Source organism: Jatropha curcas, chromosome 7, assembly GCF_041381405.1.
Source record: "Jatropha curcas cultivar XTBG-Jc1 chromosome 7, XTBG_Jcur_1.0, whole genome shotgun sequence".
In the NCBI taxonomy this organism is placed as follows: Eukaryota; Viridiplantae; Streptophyta; class Magnoliopsida; order Malpighiales; family Euphorbiaceae; genus Jatropha; species Jatropha curcas.
In genome coordinates this window covers 2,144,255-2,158,190 of record NC_143157.1, presented here as the reverse complement: position 1 = coordinate 2,158,190, position 13,936 = coordinate 2,144,255, and the positions used below count along the sequence as shown (strand labels likewise).

The following is a 13,936-nucleotide window of genomic DNA, read 5'->3' as shown; positions in this document are numbered from 1 at the left end:
TGACAAACTCACTGGCAGTCATGAATATCAACATACAGACAAGAAAAAGGATGTATCTAGCCAAATTTAGTGACTGTAGGAGCTTCTTCTTTCCCTCCCGGATTATATTCATGAAGTGTATTTTATAAGTAATCAATACAAGCTTGTAGCAGAGATAATCAATATCATAGATGAAGGAAATTCTAAAATATAAGTTGTATAGCTGATTTATTTAAAATTCTGATTGTCTCATTTATTAAATTTTCAAATTATTACTGAAGAAGAAATAATTAAAGCAAGCATACATCTATAATATTAGAAAGAAAAATCCAATGGTTCATATTTTATTTATTATGAATTCATGCGAATTACACCCATTCAACTTTTATTACGAGAGAGACCAAAAAACTATATATATAGTCTTGGTCCAAACAGAACGTAAAGAAATAATAATAATAAAAAAAGCACAATAGGTTTATTAATTGCACCCATCAAAGTGGGTACACAATTAAATTAATAGGCATCAGGATTTGCCAAGAGGTATGTTTCAATAACTTTGAACATTGCTAATATTTGTTGTTCCCCAGCCTTGATTACTTCTTCATCAATCTTAGCGTCGCCTTTTGCATAGTATTTGCCTATGCTCTTGACGATGGATCCTCCGTTTGGAGCAGACACTAGTTTTATTTCATAAGAGACTTTTTCTATTGTATCGCTCCATAGTGCGCCTTTAAATGTAGTATAGTTATATATGGAATTATCTTTATCTATTGCGTCAATTCTATTTTTCACATACTTAACTTCACTACCTGCTTGTGTAAGAAAGAAACATATTAGTAAATAAAAGTTAATCGAAACTGAATAAATAATTAATTATAACAACAATAATTAAAAATGTTTAATCATCACCTTCTACAAAGGTAGTCTTCTTAATAGTTCCAGGGCCTCCATTTCCTTCAATAATCTCAATACTCTTAATGACGGGAATAATTTTAGGGATAATTACAGAATCCTCAAGAACGAAGACCTTAAACATCTTTTCAGGAGAGATTGCGGTAACAACTTCATCTTCATGAATCAAAGCAGCCATGTCAAGTTTGGTGTTTCGAAATGACAAATATTTGCAGAAGACAAATATATTTGTTGTATGCGATGATATGTGGTAAAGTTAAAGGTGGTATTTATAGAGCAGGCAGGACATGTGAATGTGCATCGCCTAGCTAGATAGAATGTATATAAAATAAAATATAGAGAATGTGCAGCTTGCTGATGAATTTTATATATATATATATATATATATATATATATATATATATATATTTGGGATAACAATTTTACTAAATGGAATTTGTATGTGAGTAGCATGCATGATTCGACATTTCCACAAATCAATAATTTTTTTCTTTAGGTACAAATTAATTGACAAAAATAGGTACCTTAGGTGGGACGATCCCACAAAATCTGCAAAAGCAATATATTTTTTGGTGCAAGCCAAAGTCTACAATCATATGTATTGTGAAGAGATATTGCTAAAGCTGTTACTTTTATTTCCATGTGGTATCATCTGGAGATTGTAATTAAGGTGAGTTGAGTCATATGTGTACCATTTGAGACTTAACTACCATTTGAGACTTAACTATATTAAAAAACTCAAAAGCTAATGTAAAGTATAAATATAGTTTGTAATTTTTTACTATCTCCATCCAAAAAAATAAACTTGTCACTTATTTCTACTTTTACATATTAAGAAAAAAGTAACTAATATTATTTGAATATAATATTACTTAAATTTTCCTAATGCAGCTCTATATTAATATTAAATATAACTTTCAATAAAGAATCAAGTGGAAAAATTCTTGATAACTTGCCCACATGTATAAATTTACCTGTACTTTACTGCAAATACTGCAAAAACTGTGTGGCATCCTAAACTTTATGAGGAACCTATTATGGCCTAAAGTTACGATTTTTGGTAATATTGTACCCTTTTTCATAATAGCAATAACATTTTTTTTTTTTTGGTGTTTTTGACATTAATGGGCAAAATATTCACTTAATGTGTGGTTAGTATAATTTTTTGACCAAAAATTTCACAACTATCCCATAAATATTTAATTGATTTAATTTTATAAGTTCAAGCAAGCATTGAATAGAATAATAGACACAATTTTATATATTAAAGTAAAATGTGAAGATAATAAGATTGAATTTATATATTGGGCTTTTTTTTTTTAAATTGCCTTTGGAGCTTTGTACATAGGTTGAACATCAGATGAATGTTTTCTGGTGGGACAAAGGTAGGGATTGTGGTGAAGAAATCTGCTGGAAAAGATGGGTTGTGATGTTTTACCTGGTCGTAAATATTTTACTCTTTGCATTGTTTCATTCATAACAATTAAATGTTGTCAGGGCCCGGTAATAAAATTACGAGAATAATTTTACAGCGGAAAAATAGAAATATATGACACACAGATATTTACGTGGTTCACCCTTAATTGTTTAGGGCTACGTCCACGGGACTAATTCCAAATGATTCTTCCAATATAAAAATAGTGGCACTCAAAAGTGTTTCCTAAAAACAACCCAAAAAGAATTTTCTCGGCCCGGTAATAAAATTACGAGAATAATTTTACAGCGGAAAAATAGAAATATATGACACATAGATATTTACGTGATTCACCCTTAACTGTTTAGGACTACGTCCACGGGACTAATTCCGAATGATTCTTCCACTATAAAAATAGTAGGTTTACAAAGAGAGCATTACAAAAATAGTGGCACTCAAAAGTGTTTCCCAAAAACAACCCAAAAAGAATTTTCTCACTATTTTTCTCTCCCCTAATTTTAGGACCTTCCTCCTAAAATTTCTCTAATCTCTCTACACTCTTTGTTTTGAGTGTTTTTTGTGTGTGTATTGAAACCCCAAAACCTCTCCTATTTATAGGAGAGAAAAACACCTTTTTTTCAATTTTTTATTTGTTTTTATTTTTTTTATTTCAATGGTGCATGGGTCTCACTTGAGTGGGAATACCACCACCAATTTGAGTGGGAACTCCACAACAAATCTCCCCCTTCACACTCAAGTGGGGATGTTAGCCATACCGGCTATCTTTCTGCAAGTGACAAGCTTCTCCGTAGGCAAAGCTTTGGTCATCATATCAGCGCCATTATTATCAGTATGAATCTTTTCTATCTGAAATGACTTCATCTCCAGCGCATCACGTATCCAATGATACCTCACATCAATGTGCTTTGACCTTGAATGAAAGGTCGAATTCTTGCTGAGATGTATCGCGCTTTGACTATCGCATAGCAGAATGTACTTCTCTTGTTCTATACCCAATTCTTGTAGGAATTTCTTCATCCATAAGAGTTCTTTGCTAGCTTTTGTAATGACGATATATTCTGCCTCAGTGGATGAGAGTGCAACGCATTTTTGCAATTTTGATTGCCAAGAAACTGCTGCTCCTGCAAAGGTCATTAAATATCCAGAAGTTGATTTGCGTGAATCAACATCACCACCCATATCTGCATCTGTGTAATCATCTAACACAGGTCTATTATCACCAAAACATAAGCAGATTTTGGATGTTCCCTTAAGATACCTGAGAATCCACTTTACTGCATTCCAGTGTTCTTTACTTGGATTTGAAAGAAATCGGCTAATAACACCAACAGCATGAGAAATATCCGGTCTTGTGCATACCATGGCATACATCAAGCTGCCAACAGCGGATGCATAAGGAATCTTCTTCAGTTCTTCTTTTTCTTTCTCACTTGAAGGACATTGATTGAGACTCAATTTGAAATGATTTGCAAGTGGAGTACAAACTGGTTTCGCATTGCTCATATTAAATCTGTTGAGAACTTTCTCGATGTACTTCTCTTGAGACAGCCATAACTTTCTCTTTTTCCTGTCTCTGAAGATTTTCATTCTGAGAATCTGTTTTGCCGATCCTAAATCCTTCATGGCAAAGGATTTTCCAAGCTCCTTTTTCAAGCTCTCAATTTTCTTAGCATCTTGGCCCACAATTAACATATCATCCACATATAACAAGAGAATGATAAAGTCTCCTTCTACGAACTTTTTCACAAACACACAATGGTCAGAAGTAGTTTTCTCATACCCGTGATTCATCATGAAAGAGTCAAACTTTTTGTACCACTTTCTGGGAGCTTGTTTGAGGCCATACAAGCTCTTCTGCAATTTACACACCGAGTGTTCTTTGCCTTTGACTCTGAACCCTTCTGGCTGCTCCATATAAATTTCCTCTTCTAAGTCACCGTGGAGGAAAGCGTTCTTTACATCAAGTTGCTCGATCTCCAAATTCAAACTAGCTGCTAAACCGAGCACAACTCTGATAGAAGACATCTTGACTATGGGTGAGAAAATTTCTTCAAAGTCAACTCCTTTCTTCTGACCGAATCCCTTCACAACCAGTCTCACCTTGTACCTTCACTGTGAGTTGTTCTGTTCAGTCTTCAACCTGAACACCCATTTGTTTTTCAATGCCTTCTTACCTTGAGGCAGACCAACTCATAAGTCTAGTTCTCATGCAAGGACTTCATCTCATCTTGCATGGCTTTCAACCACTCATTCTTTTTACAATCCGCCATTGCCTCCTGGTAGTTCTTTGGTTCTCCCCCTTGAGTCAATAAGTCATACTCATTAGGAGAATATCTCTGGGAAGGTATCTTGCCTCTCACAGATCTTCTCAATTGGGGCAGTTCTTCTGTAGGAGCTGGTTCAGCATCATTCTGAACTGGTTCACCATCGTCTTCTTCATCATTTTGTGGTTCTACACGAGGTTCTGCATCAAGACTAATAGAAAACTCATTGATAGACTTTGGCTTTTCATTTTTCTCAAAGTCTTCAACGGTTTGGTCTTCCAGGAATACTACATCTCTGCTTCTGATGAGCTTCTTTTTAACTGGATCCCATAATCTGTACCTAAAATCATCATTTCCATAACCCAAGAAGATACACTGTTTTGACTTCGAATCAAGCTTGGATCTTTCATCTTTTGGAATATGAACAAAAGCCCTGCAGCCAAATATTCTAAGATGATCGTAAGAAATATTTTTCCCTGACCACACCTTTTCTAGTACATCTCCATTGAGGGAGGTTGAAGGTGAAAGGTTGATCAAGTAAACTGCAGTATTCATTACTTCAGCCCAAAAGGTTTTAGGAAGTTTAGCATGAGAGAGCATACATCGAACCCTTTCAACAATGGTCCTGTTCATTCTCTCTGCAACTCCATTCTGTTGTGGAGTTTTAGGAACTGTCTTTTGAAGTCTGATGCCATGTTTTGAGCAATATTTCTCAAATGGTCCTCTGTATTCACCACCATTATCAGCTCTAATACATTTCAATTTTCTTCCCGTTTGTCTTTCAACACTGACATGAAAGACTTTAAACATATCCAACACCTGGTCTTTTGACTTTATTGGTAAAGCCCACACCTTTCTAGAATGGTCATCAATAAAGCTGATGTAATATGAGCAACCACTTAAGGATTTGTCACCCATTGAGCAAACATCAGTATGTACCAATTCTAGAATACCAGGTTTTCTAGATGGAGAAGGAGATCTTTGAAAGGAAACTCTATGTTGTTTACCAGACAAACAATCAGTGCATATTTTCAGAGGCAAACCTTTCAGAGATAGCATTTTCTTCTTGGTGAGAGTCTCCATTCCTTTCTCACTCAAATGATCAAGTCATTGGTGCCACAACTCAGCAGATGAATCTTCAACTGCATTCACCACTCCTGTGCAAACTTTGGCCTGGGTGTAGTAGAGGGTGTTGAACTTTCTTCCTCCACCGAACACCAAGTTACCTTTGGAAAGTTTCCACGTTCTGTTGACAAACAGATTTGCATATCCCAATTCATCAAGACAACGAACTGAGATCAGATTGAAGTTCGCCGTAGGAGTGTATCTCACATCTTCCAACCAGAGATCATAACCAGCATTGGTTTTGATGCATACTGTTCTAATGCCGCAAATTTTCACATATGTGCCATTCAAAGTCTTGACATGGCCGTAATCTCCGAGGGTAAGTGATGAGAAATATTCCTTCTTTGAGGAAATATGATAAGAACATGCAGAGTCAATAATCCAAAGAGATTGTTGACTAGTGGAACACTCACTGAGACCAGCATGAGAAATCAGCGCACTACCATCACCAAGTGCGTCAACATCAATAGCTACTGAAGCTACCTCCGTATCGTCTTTTTCCTCATCATTTTCTTTGGCTCGTTCCTTCTTCCACTTTTTGCAGTGCCTTTGGATGTGACCGGGCTTACCACAATGATAGCAAGTGACACCTTTCCTTGACTTGGATCTTCTCCGTGAATTGTCACGTTTATCTGGATTTTGGGGGTATCTGGATTTGCTTCTCCCCCTCCTTTCTGTAACTGTAATGAATGCATCTGAGTTGCTACTCGTACCAATCTCCTTACATCTGGTATCTTCATTCAGAATGCTTTTCTTAACTGTGTTTAATGTTAGATTCCCCTCTGACACATTACTGAGCATAATAGTCAGCGTCTCCCAACTGTCTGGCAAGGAACTCAATAAGAATAGTGCCTGCACTTGGTCGTCAAACACTATTTTTGACGTCGTCAATTGGTTCAATATTTCTTGGAATTTGCCCAAGTGATCTGAAGCACTTTCGCCATCTCTGTACTTTAGATTTACAAGCTTTCTAATTAAAAAAGCTTTGTTCTGGGCATTCTTCCGCTCGTACATGTCCTCCAACTTCTTCCAAATAGAATAGGCATCTTTCTCATTAGCGACATGATTTATGATGCTCATTTCAACAGACTGCCTAATAGTTGCGACTGCTTTTCTGTTAGTCGACTTCCAATCGATCTCATTTATTGAAGCTGGTCTGACCCCTTTCAACTCAATCGTCTCAAAAAGATCTTTGCAGCATAGAAGATCTTCCATTAGTATCTTCCATACTGCATAGTTTGATGAGTTGAGTCTAACCATTGTGCCTGTTGTTCTATCGTCCATTTTTGACTTAAGCAGAATATTACCAACAGAAAACGTATACGTGAATAGTATCTGTATGTGGGAATAGTACTATACGTGAATAGTGCTGGTTAAGAGTGATATTCTTCAGATTCTGCAACGTCTCTTCGAACGGATTGCACCAATAGACTCGCCGTAATTTTCTCATCGTCGTGATATATTTATTTTCAAGATATATCCACGGATCCAGTACCGCTCTCTGCCTGGCTGGATCTGTTGGAACCTTCAGCTCTAATACCACATGTTGGGACCGCGCGTACCCTCATCCAACCCCGGATTAGTATGATATTGTCTGCTTTGGGCCAAGCCCTCACGGATTTGTTTTTGGGCACCTCCCAAAAGGCCTCATACTAATGGTTTGGGTTTGAACCATTATATTTTGGTTCCTCTTCTCATTTTTATTCGATGTGGGACTTGGGAGGATATCCCAACAAACCTCCCCTCAAACCAAGGACCACACAAATCATGACCTCCCCTCCAGGGATAATCTATTAGATCTGCCCACCATCTTGTACCGCCGCTACAACTTTGCAGGACACGCCGCCCGACCTCCTCTTGTCAGGAAGACTTTCAACACAAGGCATCACCTGCAGATCTTCTTTCGGTAACCATTATATATTGGTTCCTCTTCTCATTTTTATTCAATGTGGGACTTGGGAGGATATCCCAACAAATGTGATATAACTTAAACTTTATATAAATTAAAATTTTTATAGAAATAAATATTAATAGCATCGAGTCTTCAAATGAAGAGCATCATTATTTATTTTTCCAGATGTCATTTTCTCACAGTATTTACAATATTCATTGACTATATCTTTTCCGCACGTCTCATTGTAGAGTTTGGCGTGTAATAGCTGGGACTTAATTAGCATCGAGTAACATGCAAATTCTTCCACAAGCAGAGTTAGACTCCAAAATTAAAAAGGATCAAAGAAAAATTTCTAAAATTAAGGGGGCCGAAATGAAAGAAAATTTTTTTTTCACTATTTTATAGGGAATTTTTTTTAAAACATTAGAGTTTAAGAGGTCTGGGCCCTCCCTTCGCCCCTGAATCCTTCGGTACCAAAAAAATAAAAAAAAATTCTAAAGTCATAAAGATATATACTAAGAGGGACAATCACAAATCTTAAAACGGAATTAAAATGATGTTTGGTTTAGCTGATTTATGCAGCTGTTTATTCATACCTAACGATTAGTTTGTAGATGTTTGATAAATTTTTTAGTTAGAAACTAATACTTGGTAGAAGTTCCAAATAGCTACCGATTCAATTAACTACGTTTTGGAGTTTTTTTCGTATTAGCTGCTAGCTGAATCAAATATTATTTTATTTAGACTCCATTAACCTTAAAAAAATGACTGCTATAAAATTTTCAAATTATTCTTTTTATGATCACTTTATATATATTTATTTAAAAATAATAATTATAAATATTATTTAAAACATTAGAATAAAAAATAATAAATTTAAAAGTAAAAGAATATATGTATTATACATCATATAATGTATAAAAAAAAAATTACATCCTTAATGGTGATTTTCCAATTTAACAACTGCTCTCAAAATTTTACTGAATCTTAACATTCTTCACCTCACCGCTATCAGCCACCAACATCCAATTATCAGCTATCTGTTAGTATAAATAACTAAACCAAAAGGATCCTAATTTTATACATAATCCAAAAATATATACTAAGAGACAACTTGGATTAAACACAACTTCATATATATATATATATATACACACACTGATATGGAATATTTTTAGTAAATAGTTATCCAATCTCAATATATAATGCACCAACAAGAAGGACATGCTGCAAACATTTTATATGTATTTTCCATCTAGCTAGATGATGCACGTCTATATTATTTGTCTGGTCTATAAATACCACATTTAGCTTCACCATATATCATCACATACAGCAAATATATTATCTCCTCTAAAGTCTTATCTTTTCCAAATACAAGAGTTAAAGATGGCTGCTTTGATTCATGAAGATCAAATTGCTACTGCAATCTCCCCTGCTATGATGTTTAAGGTCTTCGTCCTTGAAGCCATTAAGAGTATTGAGATTATTGAAGGAAATGGAGGTCCTGGAACTATCAAGAAGACTACCTTCGTTGAAGGTAATAATGAAAGGAAAATTCTTAGTTGCACTCATAAGTTTATTAATTACCATTTAAATTGTTATTTAAAAACTCTCTCTCTCTCTCTCTCTCTCTCTCTCTATATATATATATATATATATATATATATCATAAAAAAGTATATTTTTCTTAATTAAAATTATGGGCTTATTCGGCAAAATTAAGTTGTTTGGTAGTTGTTAGTTGTTTTAATAGGATTTAGCTTTTCATAAAATACTAAAACATTTTATAAAACGTTACTTTTAACCTCTAAAAGCTAATTCAAATAATGTATTACCGAACACTATAAAAATAGCGTTTTTACTTTTAATTAATAATATATAAAAAACTTTTGCCGAACACAATTTATAATGTTGTTGCTATAATTAATTAAGGCATTGCATATTGATTTGTTAGTTCTAAAATAACTTTTAATTAATAATATATTTCTTTTGGACATAAGCAGGTAACGAAGTTAAGTATATGAAAAACAGAATTGACGCAATAGATAAAGATAATTTTATATATAACTACACTACAATTGAAGGTGCATTATAGAGTGATACGATAGAGAAAATCTCTTATGAGTTAAAACTAGTACCTACCCCTGATGGAGGATCAATTGCCAAGTCCATAAGCAAATATTATGCCAACGGTGATGCTAAGATTGATCAAGAAAAGATCAAGGCTGGGGAGCAACAGACGTTGGCACTGTTTAAGGTTATTGAGACATACCTATTGGCAAATCCTGATGCCTATTAATTTAAGTTGTGTTTTTATGTTTTGATGGATGCAATTAATAAAAACTATCAGGCTGCTTTCTTCTTCTCTTTTTTTTCCACTTTTTTCTCACTGGGCCAAAACTATATATGTAGTTCTTTTGGTCCATCTAGGCATGGCCACGGTTCCGAAACCGGCGGTTCCGGTTCCAGAAAAGCTGGAACCGGAATCGAACCGAAATGGTCCGGTTCCGGTTCCGGTTCCGAACCGTTCGGTTCCGGTTCCGGTTCCGGTTCCGATCCGATTACAAAACCGACGGTTTCGATTGGTTTTCCGGCGAATCGCATAATTTTAAATTTTAAATTTTGGATACCGGTTTAAAAAAAAATTTTATGTGAACATAAAAAATTAAAAAATACAGTTAAAAAATTTTAAAATATGAAGACCGGTTAAAAAAAAAATTATTTGAACATGAAAAATTTAAAAATACACCTAAAAAATTTTAAATTTTGAAGATCGGTTTAAAAAAAAATTATTTGAACATAAAAAATTAAAAAATACACCTAAAAAATTAAAAAATACTTCAATTAAATTTATTTTTTTAAAGACTTGAATTGTTGAGTGTTGAACATAATGATTTTTTTAAAAAAAAATTTGAACTGAATTTTTTTTTTTTTAAGTTTGAACAAAATTAAAAAAAAAAATGGGCTTGAACTTAATTTTTTTTTTTGTTTAAAAAAAAATTAAGTTGCCTACGTATCCTCTTGGGGTTTAGAGGAATCAAAGCCCACGTAGTTCTTACTTACCTTATATCAATTTCACCCCTTTTTACCTTAATCGCTATTTGCACCACCGGTTGATGTTCTCGTTGAGGACCCATCGTATAAATCAAATAAATCTTCATTTTCTTTTGGATTTTCTTGGGCTCTTAGTTCGGCTTTGGTCCAATCATCCACGCACGCTTGTGCTTCTAATGAATCGGGTGTCATACGAGATCGTGTTTCATCAAGTATGTTACCTCCTTGACTAAAAGCTTGTTCAACCGCAACAGTGGAGACCGGAGCTGCTAAAATTTGTTTTGCAAGTAAAGAAAGAATTGGAAAAGTATTTGCGTGACGACTCCACCAATCTAAAATTGGAAAATCTGCATCTGCATAATTATCACCAAACTCAAAAGAAGTTGTTAGATAATTGTCAAATTCAGAAATAGAACTGGATTCCCTTGTTCTTTTTTGTCTTTGCAATAAAACTTGTTGAGCAACATCAACACCACTTACCCTTTGTGTTGAAAATTGTGGAATATTAGATTGAGAAGAAGTAGAAATAGAAGTAGATGAACTAGAAACTTGAACAAATTCATTATATAATTGCATAATATTTTGTTTAACTTCATACACTAGTACATTTATATTAACATTATCTTCTACATCAAGATTTAATACGTCATAATAAATAGTCAAATAATCACATAAAATATCCATTCTACATCTAGGATCAAATACAATAGCAACAAGATAAAGAGGTGGTATATTTTTAAAATAAGATAACCATTTTTTTTTCATTGAAAAAATACAATCTTTTAATAAATCATCATTTTGAAATTCTTGTAGTGCAGTAACAATATTAATACACATAGGTAAAAATAAATTAGATGTGGGATAATAAACTCCACTAAATTTATAGGTAGCATCATTAAAAATTTTTAAAATATCTAAAATTTTTGCACAAATCTCCCAATTTTGTGGATATAAATTAATATCCTCAATATTATTAGTAACAAAAAAACATAATAATTCTTTATAAGAAAAAGACTCGTTTAGTAATTCATATGTTGAATTCCAACGAGTTGGGACATCCCTTGAAAAACGTTTTGGTCTTTTATTATTTTCTTTACAAAATTTAGCCCAACTTTTCATCACTTGGGGATGTGTCCATAAATATGAAATAGCTTTTTTAATTGGAGAAATAAAAGAATCAAGAATTTTCAAACCATCTTGTACACATAAATTTAAAACATGGCATGCACATCTTATATGAAAAAATTTACCACCAATATTTGGTTCACAAATTTTTTTAAGTTCAATAATTGATCTAGTATTTGCAGAAGCATTATCAAATGAAATAGAAAAAATTTTTTTTGTCAACCTATATTCATCTAAAATTGAAACAATTACTCTATAAATATTAATTGCAGTATGTTTATCATCAAAAACACGAAAAACAATAATTCTTTTTTGAATTTTCCAATCATCATCAATCCAATGACATGTAATACCCATATAAGAATGCATTTGCCAATGATCACTCCAAACATCACAACAAATTGAAACACGAATTTTCAATTGAGAAAATAAAAGTTCTAACTCTTTTTTTCCTTTGTTATATAAAGAAATAATAGTTCGTTTTATAGTATTTCTTGGTACTCTTTTAGCACAAGGATTTAAAGCTTTTTGACAATAATTATTAAAACCTAATTTTTCACCAAAACTAAAAGATAAATGTTCCATAGAAATCATTTTTGCTAATTCTTCTTTTTGTATTTTATCAGAATATTTAAATAAAGAAATGTTAGAAGCGTACCCGGAAATTTGTTGTTAAGACCGATCAACTCCTATTTTTGTTGGATGTTTTGCCTCCAAATGCTTCCAAAATGATCCATAGCCGCCCGCTTGTTTAAATTTATAAGATTTTCCACAATAATTGCAAATTACATCGTACATTTTCTCACCTTTGAATTTTTTTGTGAAATGAATGGAGAATATGTCGGAACTTTGTCTTGCTCTTCTAACAATTTTTGCTCGTTGCTCTTGCTCTTACTCTTCATCTTCTTGAAATTGCTCATTAAATTCGGATTCTTGAGTTGGAATATCCAAATTTTCATTTGGAAAACCTTCAAAATTAAATTGGTCGGGAATCATATCATAGATGTCGTTTGTAGGGATAGATGATTCTCCAATTTTTCCCTTGCCCTTACCCGAATTTGAGTTTCCTCCACTTGCCATTATATGATAATAAAATATAATTTGGAAAATTGAATAAAAAAAATTAGAGAGAATAATTACTTAATAAGAGATATTGTAGAGTAGAGAAGAATAAATGAATAATATAGAGTAGAGTGTAGTATATTGTAGAGAGAGTAGTATATTGTAGAGAGAGTAAGTAGAGAGAGTTGAGATTTTTTTGTAATGAATTTGTAAATAAAATGAGGTATTTATAATAAATCCAAAAATTCATTTTTCCAAAAATACCCTTAAAACTAGCCGTTATATAGCCGTTTATGGCTGTTGGGAGGGGTAATTAAGACATTTCACAACAAAAAAAAAAAATCAAAAATCTGACAGTTACAACGGCTAGAACCGCCGGTTCGAACCGGCGGTTCTAACCAGCCGAAGAACCGGCGGTTCCAGTCCGGTTCCGACCGGTTCTCTGGAACCGCCGGTTCTGGTTCCTCATTTGCAGGAACCAGAACCGAACCGGATTTTTCCGGTTCCGGTTCCGGTTCGTCCCGGTTCTCACCGGTTCCGGTTACGGTTCCGGGCTGGTTCGAACCGACGGTTCCGGTTCCCGGAACCGTAATTTGGCCATGCCTAGGTCCATCTCATAATATAAGTTTAAAATTATGGTGAATGTGTGAAATTATACTGAAATTATATCAATAATTTCATTTCAGACATTATGGGTCTAATGCCTTATTTAATTATTTCTTCTCTGCTAATGTTTGAAATATCGAAATTGCGAAAATAAAAGTTTTAGAGAATTTAATATACAATTTATATAAAGGAATTTCTGGTCTATGATATTGATTATATTACAATTTTTTTATAGAAACTTGGCAATTCATAATAAAAATATAACTTAAGCACATCATGGTATTTTCATAGGAATAAAAAAATATAAATATATAAAATTGAAATATTATAGTTAGAGCTGATCTTGATAGAAGATATTAACCTTGTAAGTAAATACGGGTCCTTTTCGAAATAGGATGATAAAAAAAACTTTTACAATATTGTCTTGAACTTTATACTTTTGGAAACTTGTTATATATGATGCTAGCAGAAGAGTTC

General features: G+C 33.4%; 2 protein-coding genes across 2 annotated transcripts; one reads left to right on the top strand and one right to left on the bottom strand.

The window, feature by feature from the left end:
* Positions 1–294: 294 nt before the first annotated feature.
* On the bottom strand, positions 295–1,215 carry LOC105644344 (major allergen Pru ar 1-like). Its single transcript, XM_012229649.4, has 2 exons — positions 889–1,215; positions 295–788 (listed from the first exon to the last, which is right to left on the bottom strand). The coding sequence occupies exons 1-2, from the start codon at positions 1,067–1,069 to the stop codon at positions 493–495; spliced, it is 477 nt and encodes a 158-aa protein (XP_012085039.3). The 5' UTR covers positions 1,070–1,215; the 3' UTR covers positions 295–492.
* Positions 1,216–8,998: 7,783 nt separating this feature from the next.
* LOC105644345 (major allergen Pru ar 1) lies at positions 8,999–9,911 on the top strand. The gene is given in 2 exon segments (XM_089724140.1): positions 8,999–9,149; positions 9,616–9,911. Coding segments are annotated over 2 exon segments (447 nt in total).
* Positions 9,912–13,936: the final 4,025 nt, after the last annotated feature.